The sequence below is a fragment of the Kogia breviceps genome, chromosome 12, assembly GCF_026419965.1.
Source record: "Kogia breviceps isolate mKogBre1 chromosome 12, mKogBre1 haplotype 1, whole genome shotgun sequence".
Lineage (NCBI taxonomy): Eukaryota > Metazoa > Chordata > Mammalia > Artiodactyla > Physeteridae > Kogia > Kogia breviceps.
The window spans coordinates 5,480,401-5,492,594 of record NC_081321.1 but is presented as its reverse complement, the minus strand read 5'-3'; the positions used below and the strand labels follow the sequence as shown (position 1 = coordinate 5,492,594).

At 60.3% G+C, this 12,194-nt stretch overlaps 1 protein-coding gene across 2 annotated transcripts in view; it reads left to right on the top strand.

Annotated features, from left to right (window-relative positions):
• The window catches only part of VWF (von Willebrand factor), a 134,470-nt gene that overhangs the window by 46,039 nt on the left and 76,237 nt on the right, over nucleotides 1–12,194 (top strand). For both annotated transcript variants that reach the window (XM_059082366.2, XM_067008591.1), the window contains exons 11-15: nucleotides 2,134–2,270; nucleotides 2,674–2,812; nucleotides 3,794–3,894; nucleotides 8,379–8,574; nucleotides 9,291–9,506. In XM_059082366.2, coding sequence (XP_058938349.1) covers nucleotides 2,134–2,270; nucleotides 2,674–2,812; nucleotides 3,794–3,894; nucleotides 8,379–8,574; nucleotides 9,291–9,506 — 789 coding nt within the window. The remainder of the gene's footprint in view (nucleotides 1–2,133; nucleotides 2,271–2,673; nucleotides 2,813–3,793; nucleotides 3,895–8,378; nucleotides 8,575–9,290; nucleotides 9,507–12,194) is intronic.

The window sequence follows — 12,194 nt, the reverse complement described above, 5'->3', positions numbered from 1 at the left end:
GGCTGAGAGTCCGCCTGCCGATGCAGGGGACGCAGGTTTGTGCCCCGGTCCGGGAAGATCCCACATGCCGCGGGGCGGCTGAGCCCGTGAGCCATGGCCGCTGAGCCTGCGCGTCCGGAGCCTGTGCTCCGCAATGGGAGAGGCCACAGCAGTGAGAGGCCCGTGTACCGCAAACAAACAAACAAACAAACAACAACAAAAAAAGAGTGGCTTCATTAGATCAAAAGATGCTCCTCTCACCCAGGACATTCCTAGGGCTCTAGAAGCTCTGTGTCACGAATCAGGGACAGAGACACGTATAGTCCTTCTTATCACAGAAGGTGATGCTGCCGAGGACGATGTGGGGCCTCCCTATTTTCTCCTGATTTCTCTGGGCTGAGTGTGCCCCCCCCGGCCCACGCCATCTTAGAAGGGGTTAGCCGCTCTGGGGACCAGGCAGAGGGACACTCACTGTAACCTGGGGCTACTCGCCCTCCCCCTGCCTCCCAGCACATACCAAGGGCAGGGCCACATCTGGACCCAAAGCTGGTCCTGCCACCCCCACCCCCCGCCCCCCTGCCTGCTGTGTCTTTCAGTGCAAATCTGGGCATGAGGTGGCAGGCATGGGTCCAAGTGGGACTGGCTGTAGGACCCTCCTAGGGGGCACTTGGGGTGCAGAGCAGAGGGGTGCTATGGAGGGTGATTCTCTGCTGTTTGGAGGCCAGGGGGACTGGGAGGGGAAGGAGGGCCCCTACTTTATGGAATGGCTATGGTGGGTGCCTGCTTTTCTTTCTCTATAGAGTAGAAGGCAAGGAGGAGAGGAAACAGGTAAAGGGAGGCTGGGGGGGGGGGGTTCCAGATGCCGGCCTTGGCTTCACTGGGTCCGCTGTGGGCTGAGCTGGGGTCGGGCCAGTGGGGAGTCACTGGCGGCGTTAGCAAAGCCCCCCTGCCCCAGCACGGACGACCCATGGTCCGAGGTGCACTGGGCCGGCACCACGCGCCGGCACTGGGGCCTGGGAGGGCGGAGTAGCTGCTGGGTGGGTGCACGTCCAGGGCTCGAGTGGTGGGGTGACGCCGGGACGTCCTCGTACCCACCCCCGGACGCGTCAGCTGGCTCGGGCAGTGGTGGGGTCATGGGCAGATGGGGTCCTGGGCCCCCACTGGCCCCAGCTGAAGTCACAGCCTGGATTTGCCCAGGAGGAGGCCTGAGGGCGGCCCCCCGGCTGGCGAGGGGGTGAGGAGTGGGTCCTGGCCCCTGCACTGCTGGGCTCCCCCTTCCCCCGTCACTGCGCTGGTGGCCTTTCTGCCCTCGTGCCCTCAGGGACTCTCGTGGAGTGGGGAGTGCCCGCAATGGCAGCGCAGAGAAAGGCCCCAGCAGAGCCAGAACCTGGAGCAGCCGTGGGGAAGGGCTGGGGGCCGTGGTGGACCGAGAGCGCAGAGCCCGAGCCACGGGCTCTGGTCTGGCTCTGCCACGCCTTGGGTGTGGCCGTCACTCCCCTGGGGAGTGGAACTGACCCACCGGCCCTGACCTCTCAGGGCCAGAGGGGTGGGGCCCGAATAGGTTCCTCCTGTGGAGCCCCTTTGCAGACTGCGGGGAGGGGCATCCCCCCAGGGGACCCGCTGGGACACCCGCTCTCCCCTCCCCTGTGTGCCCCAGGGGACCCGCTGGGACACCCGCTCTCCCCTCCCCTGTGTGCCCCAGGGGACCCGCTGGGACACCCGCTCTCCCCTCTCCTCTGTCCCCCAGGGGACCCGCTGGGACACCCGCTCTCCCCTCCCCTGTGTCCCCCAGGGGACCCGCTGGGACACCCGCTCTCCCCTCCCCTGTGTCCCCCAGGGGACCCGCTGGGACACCCGCTCTCCCCTCCCCTGTGTCTCCCAGGGGACCCGCTGGGACACCCGCTCTCCTCTCCCCTGTGTGCCCCAGGGGACCCGCTGGGACACCTGCTCTTCCCTCCCCTGTGTGCCCCAGGGGACCCACTGGGACACCCTCTCTCCTCTCCACTGTGTCCCCCAGGGAACCCGCTGGGACACCCGCTCTCCCCTCCCCTGTGTCCCCCAAGGGGACCCGCTGGGACACCCGCTCTCCCCTCCCCTGTGTCCCGCCAGGGGACCCGCTGGGACACCCACTCTCCCCTCCCCTGTGCCCCCCAGGGGAATGTCTCATCACAGGGCAATCCCACTTCAAGAGCTTTGACAACAGGCACTTTACCTTCAGTGGGGTCTGCCAGTACCTGCTGGCCCGGGACTGCCAGGACCACTCCTTCTCCATCGTCATAGAGACTGTCCAGGTGAGCCTCGCCAGGCAGCCCCAGGGCAACCGCGGGGGCGAGGGGGGCAAGATGGCCCTGTGTGCGTGTCCTTCCTCTGGACAACCGAGCAAAGGGGAGGACAGACAGGGCGCACAGGGCTCCCCTGAGGACCCTGAGCCCCTGTGGAACAAGGGCAAGCAAGGCCTAGAATCCTGATAAAGGACCAGAGCAGCGTGGCGCTGGGCGGGCGGAGGCCTGGGCTTTGGGCCTCTCTGTGGCATAACCCCCGGGCCCTTCCCAGAGATGGTTCTGGGACCCGGGAGTGGTTCCGTGTGAGAAGGGCTGCGTGGGTGGAGGGCTTTCCCCGAGTGGATGGGTCGGGGGCTGGGCCGCGGGGCTGTCAGGGGTTTGGTGACGTCCCTCGGCGTGCCCCTCCCGGCAGTGTGCCGACGACCCCGACGCGGTCTGCACCCGCTCCGTCACCGTCCGCCTGCCCAGCCAGCACAGCAACGTCGTGAAGCTGAAGCACGGGGGAGGAGTTGCCATGGATGGTCAGGACGTCCAGATCCCCTTCCTGCAAGGTGGGTGCCCTCCTCCCTCACAGGCCCCCCACCCAGCTCACCCTCAGCGCCCCCGCCCCTCAGCAGTGCTCGCTGCCACCTCTTCTGCGCAAATGTGCAGGGGAGCTAACTTTGGAGGGCAGGCTGGGTGTCCCGGCCTGCCTCCTGCAAGAAAGGAAGCCTTCCTGGAGGAGGAGGAGGGGGAGCAGAGGAAGCTGGCTGGGGGCGGGGTGGCTGGTGATGGGTCACACCCCAAGATGTCATGGGGCAAAGCCAGATGACCCCGTGACCTGTGGGAAAATCTACCTGTTCAGTGACTTTGCCAGGTGGTTATGCGCCATTTTGCACAGCCTATTTCCAACCTTCACCCTCAAAGGGGCTCCCAGACCCCTCCCCTCTTCTTCTTCTTCTTCAGGACCGCTGGCCAGCCCATGGCCCGTTACCCCGGCTTGGCACATAGTGAACTTGAGGCTGCCTATGTGTGTTAATGCTACGTGTGTCTCTCCAGGGAAGAGGATTGCCTCCTACCTCTTCCCCAGAGAAAACTGCCGTTTCAGCTGTGCACACAGCACCACTCAGCCGTGAGGACTGAGTAACTTAGCCTGGAAGCATGTGCAACAGCGGAGGGGCCCAGGAAATGCTCAGGGGTTAGGGGTTCAATGGAAAACAGAACCAGGCTTAGCGCACCTGCCTCAGCTAAGGCTGCAGCAGCCTCTGCTGCCCCCTTGTGGCAGTATAGGGAATGGCAGGCCACAGCAGGGATAGATATGGAGGCGCCTTCCTGGGGGAGCCCGATTTGCACAACACCCACCCTGCTCACCTTGCCTCTGAGACCACCCCCGCACCTTAAGCCTCATGGACATCCCCAGCTGCCCCCTAACTCACTGCTTTCATTGCTACAGTCCTTTGTGAGATACCCCGTCTTTCCCTAGGGTCCATCTCCCTGCCGCTCTCCTGCCCTCTCCCCACCTTAGCCTAAATCCCGTCCTTGCTGGGTTCCAGGTGACCTCCGCATCCAGCACACCGTGATGGCCTCCGTGCACCTCAGCTACGGGGAGGACCTGCAGATAGAGTGGGACGGCCGCGGGAGGCTGCTGGTGAAGGTAGGTGCCCTCCTGAGCACGGCCACCCTGCAGCCGGACCTTACAAAGTCCCCCGTTGTGCTCTGTGGGGAGAGCTCAAGGGTGGGAGGGGAATTCCTTTCTCCCCCGGCCCTGCGCCCCCAGAGTGAGGAACAGCCCTCTCTGTGTATGAGAGGCTGGTGTCTGCTGTCTGGATGCCCCTTGTTCACCCCGGGGGTTCCCGGGTGCTGGGCTCTGGTACCCCAAGGGCCTCCAGATTGGGTGGGCTCATGCGGGGCTGGGGAAGCAGTTGATTTGCTGCCCAGGCTCCTGGCTGCAACAAGGCCTGGAATCAGGGGGTGTTCCCCGGGGCGGGGGGCCCACCGTGGGACTCACAGCCAAGACCCTGTGTCGTGTACACCCACTGCCTGTGAAACGTTGTCCTGGGAACTACCAAATCGCTCCCCTGGCCGCGGGGCCTCTGCAGCCTAGGGGCCACTTCCTCTGCTTTCTGTGGCCCTAGAGTCACGCTTGGAGAGGGAGCCAAGTATTTCACAGGGCTTCCAGATACATTTTTTCCCTCTGGAAATTCCCCTAGAAGGTATTGTCACTGCCATTTCAGGCAAGGCTCATGGGGGCTGGGAGGCACACCCAGGACTGCCCGATTCGCTCCCCGGGCAGTGTCCCCCACGCCAGACCAGCGCTTCTCAGTTTTAGGTCTTCAGATACCTTTGCACTCTTCAGAGTTATGGAGAACCCAGAGCTCTTTTATGGAGGTTATAGCTATTGATATTTACCAGATTAGAAATTAAATCAGAGACATTTATTCATTCATTAAAAAATAACAAATAGTAAAGCGACTACACATTGACATAAACATTAAAAAAATCTGTTTTCCAAAACAAAATTAGGTAGTGAGAATACCATTGTTTTATGTTTCTGCAAATTTCTTTAATGGCTGGCTTAATGGAAGACAGCTGGAGTCTCATCTGCTTCTGGGTTCAATCTTCTGCAATATTACATGTCGTGCAGACTCTGGAAAGCTCCACTGCGCGCTTGTACAGAATGAGAGGGAAAAAGCCAAATAACGTTTTTGTATGATTTTGAAAATAGTTTTGGCCTCGTGGACCCTTTGAAAGGGTCTCAGGGATCACCCCCTGCCACGGGTCCCGCGTGCACACGTTGAGAATCCCCGCCCTGAGCACATTAGGGTCCCCGGAGAGTCCCCCCCTCCTGCTTCCGGGGGTCCCGTGTTCCATAGGCCCTCGGTATGATCCCGTGATGGGCGCCGGGGTGTCCTCGATGATGTCCTGGTGTCCTCCATCCTCGTGATGTCATGTTCTTTCTCTTGCCTTTGAAGGCCCTGAGAAAGTTCCAAATTAACGCCTCTTTTTGCTTTTATAACAAAACAAAACCGTGACCACACACGGTAGAACGTGAAGGTTTTTGGAGATCTTATCAACCCCTCAGGTACAGTTGGGAATAAAGATCCTATCTTTTCTGGAGCAGGAAAGCGAGCCCCAGTCATTTCGTTACAGAGGGAGAGCAGAACTTGGGTCTCCTGGACCCTGGTCTTCAAGGGAGGTGCCCCCGTGAGCTGTCCCACTTTCTCAGGCATCTCCCACCACACCGAGAGGGTGCTCTGGATCTGCCAGGTGCCCCTCCCCCCTTCAGCAGGCGCACAGTATCTCGGTCTTGTCCTGGGTGGCCGTCCTCCCTGCCTCAGGTTTCTGTGTCTCCTCTGAGGAGAGAAGGGGGACTCGTTTCTGTGGGAATGAGATGGAGGGTTATCTCTGGGGCTGCGTTTGGTCGGTTTGGCTAAAGAGAAGAGGCCTTCCCTGCTCGAGACTCAGGACGGGCCAGACGACCCCGGGGCCTGGGGAACGTGCTGTGTGTTTCGGCTGGAGGAGGAACGGGGGCGTTTGTGGATGGGGTGGAGGGAACGTGTCCCCACGCTGACCCCGGGGTTCGGGGGGACCGCCGAGTTGAAGGCACCTGCTGGAGGTGGGACGGCCCGGAGCGGCGGGGCGGGCACCCCCCCGAGGCGGCAGCCGGATGAGGAGCTGCCAGCGGCTCCCCGGGGTGGGGGGGGTACGGGTCCCCCGAGGTCCAGGCAGCGGGGCCCCGCTGGCTGTGATGCAGGCGCAGCTCGGCATTAGGCCAAGCGGAGTAGAAGGGACCCCCTGACCCTTTTCATTCTGTCAGAAGTGACACTGCTATTTCAGATAGCAGAGAGCAAGTGCATTCTCCGAGTCCCTGAGCTTGGACAGTTGAGGCAGTCCGGGCGGGGAGGAGGGCAGCCTGGCCTGGCTCCCATGAGCACACGCACCCTCCTAACCCTTTGCTGAGCCAACCTCTGAGACGAGCCCCAGGGACGCAAGGAGACGGTCCGGGAGAGTGGAGGAGGGTGGGGAGGGCAGAGCTGGCAGCTGTGCCAGAGGCGACTTGCGGAGCATGGAGGCCTCCAGGGCCTGAGAACCAGGAGGGAAGAGAGCGGACACTGAGACGGAGGGGAGGGGACAGACGCCTCCCCGCCTTCGCCGCCTCGCCGGGGCTGGCCTTGGGTGTGGGCGTCCAGAGGAGAGCCTCGCTCGCTCACGAATCCGTCCAGACACCGTTCAAGCATCCGCTCACCGAACTGGTGGCCGAGGTCCAACAGTGAAACAAAGCGGACCAGAATCCTGGCTTCGTTTCGTTTAAATTCTAACGGGGGGAGACGGACAGCAAGCAGAACCACCAAGGAAACTGTGTCACGTGTGAGAAGGTGATAAATCCTGGCGAGAGCGAGAAGGCAGAGGAGGGGCAGGAAGTGCTAGGTGGGGACCATTGCCGTTTTCATCGCGAGGTCAGGGAACGGCTGGTGCCTGCCGTGCCAACGCTTGCTATCTGTCAAGCAAACGAGGAAACATCACTCCGTCCTCCTCCTTATTTTTTTTTTTTTTGCGGTACGCGGGCCTCTCACTGTTGTAGCCTCTCCCGTTGCGGAGCACAGGCTCCGGACGCGCAGGCTCAGCGGCCATGGCTCACGGGCCCAGCTGCTCCGCGGCACGTGGGATCCTCCCGGACCGGGGCACGAACCCGCGTCCCCCGCATCGGCAGGCGGACTCTCAACCGCTGCACCACCAGGGAAGCCCCGTCCTCCTCCTTATTAACGATATTTACTTGGTTCCATCTTATACGGGTTCGGAACCCTCACTAGATTGTTCATCCTGCATCTTGTCAAGTCAGAGCTGGAAGGGGCTCCAGGAGATGACCTCACGGAGCCCGGCCCGAGCAGGTCTCGGAACACAGGGAGGTTCCGCAGCCACAGTTTAACTCTGGTAAATTGCAGAGCAAGAGTCAGGGCCCTGGGGTCCCAGCTTCTGCTCCAGTTTGAACCGGGACCCCCCTCAATAGAGACGAGCAGATGCCCCCGGCTGTACCGTGTGAGAGACCCAGGCTCGACTCCCCAAAACGTTCCTGAATGTGCACCCCGGACTCAGAAGCATGGGGAACAAGCCGCGTGCCGGTGGCCTGCATCCCCTCCTGACCACCCTCGCAGGCTGCCCTCGGGTCCTCGCTGACCCCCCACCTCCTCTGACCGTGATCACAACCCCCGGGCTCCTCTTGGCTCGGGGCCGTTTCTCCTCAGTGACGCTCAGTGGCCAAGTCAAAATCAAGAAGTTAGGAAGGGGGACGGTGGCTCAGTGTTTAAGAAGCCGCCTGCCAATGCAGGGGACACGGGCTCAAGCCCTGGTCTGGGAAGACCCCACATGCCGTGGGGCGATTAAGCCCGTGCGCCACAACTACTGAGCCTGCGCTCAAGAGCCCGCGAGCCACAACAGCTGAGCCCTCGTGCCACAACTACTGAAGCCTGTGCGCCTAGAGCCCGTGCTCCACAACAAGAGAAGCCACCGTAGTGAGAAGCTCGTGCACCGCAGTGAAGAGTAGGCCCTGCTCGCTGCAACTAGAGAAAGCCTGTGCACAGCAACAAAGACCCCATGCAGCCAAAAAAATAAATAAGTTTATTTAAAAAAAAACAAAGAGAAGTTAGGAAGGTGTTTTTCTTTGTCACCCAATGTGTGTTCTAAGAAGACTTGCACCATAACAGCTCAGCCTGCTTCGCCCATGTGTGTGGCAGAGATAAGTGTGCAAGAAAGGGGCGCTGGCTTTGCACTCCGTGCCCCCGGGCATCTCCTCTGACAGGCAGGGTGACGAGCTCCGCCCATCCACTGGTCGCAGCTCTGTGGCCTCAGGCAAGTTGCTGTCCCTCTCTGTGTCCCCGTCTTTAAGTGACAGGATAATCTCTAAACCCTTTCCAGCAGGACAGGTCTCTGACTCTAAGGGTTTAAGAGGGGGCACAGAGCTGCTGGTGAAGATAGCGCAGTTCCTGTTTTATTTTCTTTTGCAGCCTAGGGCTTAGCTGTGGTTTATTAAATTCATATCTGTTTTTCACCTGGGGATCGCTTTTGATGAAAGCCATCTCATGAGAGCAAGGAAGCTGTGGCTGCATTGGCGGCTGCTCCAAGGTGGTCTGTCCCCCGCAGCTGTCCCCGGTCTACTCGGGGAGGACGTGCGGCCTGTGCGGGAATTACAACGGCAACCAGGGGGACGACTTCCTGACGCCCGCGGGCCTGGTGGAGCCCCTGGTGGAGCACTTCGGAAACGCCTGGAAGCTGCGTGCGGACTGCGAGGACCTGCGGAAGCAGCCCAGCGACCCCTGCAGCCTCAACCCGCGTCTGAGTATGTGAGACCTGGACTGGGGGCCCCCGGAGCCCCGAGCTCCCTCGGGTTCCAGTGCATTCCGTGGACGGTGCGCCCCCAGAACCCTGAGATTCCCCCGGGTTCCAGTGCGTTCCGTGGACGGTGCGCCCCCAGAACCCTGAGATTCCCCCGGGTTCCAGTGCGTTCCGTGGACGGTGCGCCCCCCGTGGGGGGGAGGTGGGTCTTTGTTTTCCCCATCAGCATTTGATGATCTTCATCCGGATCATTTGTTCTTCAAAGTCTCTTTATTGAGCACCCTCCGTGGGCTGCACCCTGGGAAAGAAAAGAGTAGCCCGCAGTTCTTCCCCTGGACGTTCTCGGTCTCTCGCAGCAGCAATTAAATTCTCGTAAGAGAGGCGCACGGGGCTGGCCATGGACAGATGCGTCTGCGGTAGCGTCCTCAGGCCTACATCGACTGCCCCCTCTTAGCCTCTTACTCATCAGGGAACCGTTTCTCCCTAGGAAGTGTGGCTGATTATGTATTTAAGCCATCGGGAAGGTACACTGGCTGCGGAAGAAAAATCGCCATGATTCCCAGACCCGAGAGAATTTGTTGTTACCGCTGCTGCAGCGAGGGAGGGGCGGGGACGGGGGTTTGGGGCCGGAGCCGGTGACCCTGGGGTCCGCGCGCGCATCGCCTGCGGTCGCCTCAGACCGTGCGGGACCCCGGGCCACCGCCGCTCCTCTCCCCACAGCCAGGTTCGCGGACGAGTCCTGCGCCATCCTGACGTCGCCCAAGTTCAAGGCCTGCCACGGCGCCGTGGGCCCGCTGCCCTACCTGCAGAACTGCCGCTACGACGTGTGCTCCTGTTCCAACGGCAGAGACTGCCTGTGCGACGCGGTGGCCAGCTACGCGGCGGCCTGTGCCCGGAGAGGCGTGCGCATCGGGTGGCGGGAGCCCAGCTTCTGCGGTGGGTGCCCTCCCCGGCCGCTGCTCCTCCGCTGCCGCGCCACCTAGTGGCGAGGCTGTAACAGCGCTTCAGGGCCTCGACCTTCCTCTTGGAGGCACAGGTGGAAGCTGCCTGCCTGCTATAGGTGCCCGTCACGCCGAGCGAGAGAATTAGTAGATTAAGGCAGGGTAACCAAGGAAGGCTTTCTGGAGGCGGTGCGCTCGACCGGGCTTTTAAAAGGCACTTTCTTGACAGAAATGTCGTTTCTGTTGGTGGAATCATAGTTGGGAGTAGAGGTGAAGGCGTTCAAGGAGGATAAGGTCTAGTGGATACTCTGATTTACAGGGTGAAGTAGATGCGTTTGGAGACCAAAATGTCAGTGGTTCTGACAGAGCAGGAAAATAGGAACTACGAGAAACGGTAAAAGGACTTAACACCATGTATTTGAAGAGAAGTTTAGGTTTAGGGGCTCTAGAAGTGTCACTCTTTGGGGTCAAATGAGCCAACTTAGGATTCGAGTCTAAGCCACCTTATAAGAACAAGAAGCAGAGACAAAGTAAGGATGAAAGGGAACAAGGGTTTAGGTGTGTGAGGTTGTGCCCCTGTCCCTCTAGCCTGGGGGGTCACGGGGTCACGGGCCAACAGCTGGGAGAACTGAGTCTGGGACCTCGCTGGGTAACTGGCTTCGAGCGGTTTACTTCACCCTCCAAAAACCCTTATCAGCATTTGCTGTTCAGAAATTGGGGGCGTAACTTGGAGTAAGTGGCGTCTGTCTGTGGCTGTGCTTTGGTTGTCCCCCAATGTTAGAAATTATGCATTATCCCTGCGCTGCAGCACCCGAGGGAGTTCCTAGTTTAGGACAGTCTCCCAGCACGCGGAGGGCTTTTGCCAGAACATTCTTTAAACTTTAGGAGCAGCTGTTCTTAACCTCCGCCCAGAGCAGAACAAGAGGGGGTGAGCTGACCCCGCAGCAGCGGGCGCTGAGCTTTGTTTAGAGTTTCCTGGCTCCTGAGGCAGGAAGTGTGGGTGGTGGGAAGCACCTGTCCCTGGAGGCTTTGAAGGACACGAGGAGTCTGTGTCTCTATGAGTTGAACCAGTGAAAACCAGCCAGGTGGTCACGGGTTGTCCTTCTGAGGCCCGAGGAAGGTAGGCAGGATGCCTGGGCTCCTGCCTTCATCCTGCGCCTCATTTTTCCTTCCTGAGAAATAAACAGACTCCCTAAACCACTAACTGCATCCCCAAGAAGAGGCCACACCCACCGGGGGACACTCCCAGAGCAAGGCCCGATTGCGTAGCTGCTCTGCAGGGTGCTGCGAGGAGAGCCCGGAGAAGCACAACACATGTTTTTCCTTGTAAACTGCTTATGTTTCCTTTGGAAAGACAAGACCACGGGCCCCTGGCAGGCGGGGACCAAGTCTGACCGTCTCTGCATCCCCCAGCCCAGCAGGGCCCCTGCCACGCCGTGGACACACGGCCAGCCTCTGTTAAACTGACGCACGTGACCTCTGGGGAGGAAGGGGCAGTTTCACACAGCGCCGAGCCAGCTCCCCAGAGAGAAAAGCCTTCTCTGGTCCTGCTCCTCCTGGGTGGGGAAAGTGGCCCTTGTAGTCGTAGGCTCAGTGGATCGATTGGGATTCCCATCTTTATGGCCTGATGCGTCCCATCTTTATGATCTGCCTTTGCTCTAAATATTCATCCAGTGACCCAGCTTCTCTGCTGGTTCAGAGAAAAGCCTGTGTCTAATATGATTAAAGCCCCTCCCCTCACACACCACCCCCCGGAGCAGTTGTAGGCAGGGAGGTTGCAGGGCTTGGCCGTTTCTGAGGTTCATGGCCAGGCTTTCCCTTTACAGCTTCTGTGGAACACCGCCAGTGGGTTTCTGCTGCAGAAATGGCTTCTAAAAGGGAGGGGAAGGTTCTAATGGTCCTGGGGGGAGTGTCCCCGGTGAGGTTCTCATTTCTTGGACGACAGCTGATCAGCAACGAGAAAGCGTTTTGAAAGAGCCAAGGGCCTCCCCCAACGCGCCCCCCCCGCCCACCCAGTAAAGAATTCCATCATCGGGGGCTCGCGAGAGGGCCGTGAGTGTAGAGTGGGCTGAGTGCTGGCCAGGACCCGCCAGTGCCGGGTCCTCTGAGGAGAGGACCTTTGTCTGGAGCCTGTGGGGCTGGGACTGCATGTCCCCTGTTATCACAAGGGCGGTAAAGCAGCAGACGTTCACCACCTTCCAGGCACGGCTCTAAAGTCACTTAACCTTCATAGCGACCCAGGTGGACGTTATTTTTATATTCCCGAGAGGACCCTGCTAGCTAGAGGTGGCCCTGGGACTTGAACCCAGGAATTGGGGACCCGGCGCCCACTCACTCCCTTGGCTGCTTTGCCGCCTTGCCGTGCTTCTTGTCAGCCTGTGTCTGTTGTGCCGTTTCTGTGGGGGAGGCGGGGGTGGGGTGGGGCGAGGGCTGTGGGTAGGTGGACGCTGCCTGCTTTGCGGGGGCAGGTCTAAGGGTGTCCCTGCTCTTCGTGACTGGCGCGTCCCCAAAGCCTGGTTCCCAGGGGACCATTTCTTCTCTAGAGCATAATGGTTAATTAAGAGCCTGAGCTTTGGGGGTCACAGAGAGCTGGGTTCCAGTCCTGCCTGGGCCTCTACCTGGGAGGCGTGACCCTGATGGGTCCCTAAGTTAAGTTTCAGGTTTCTTACCGCTGGGGGGGCGG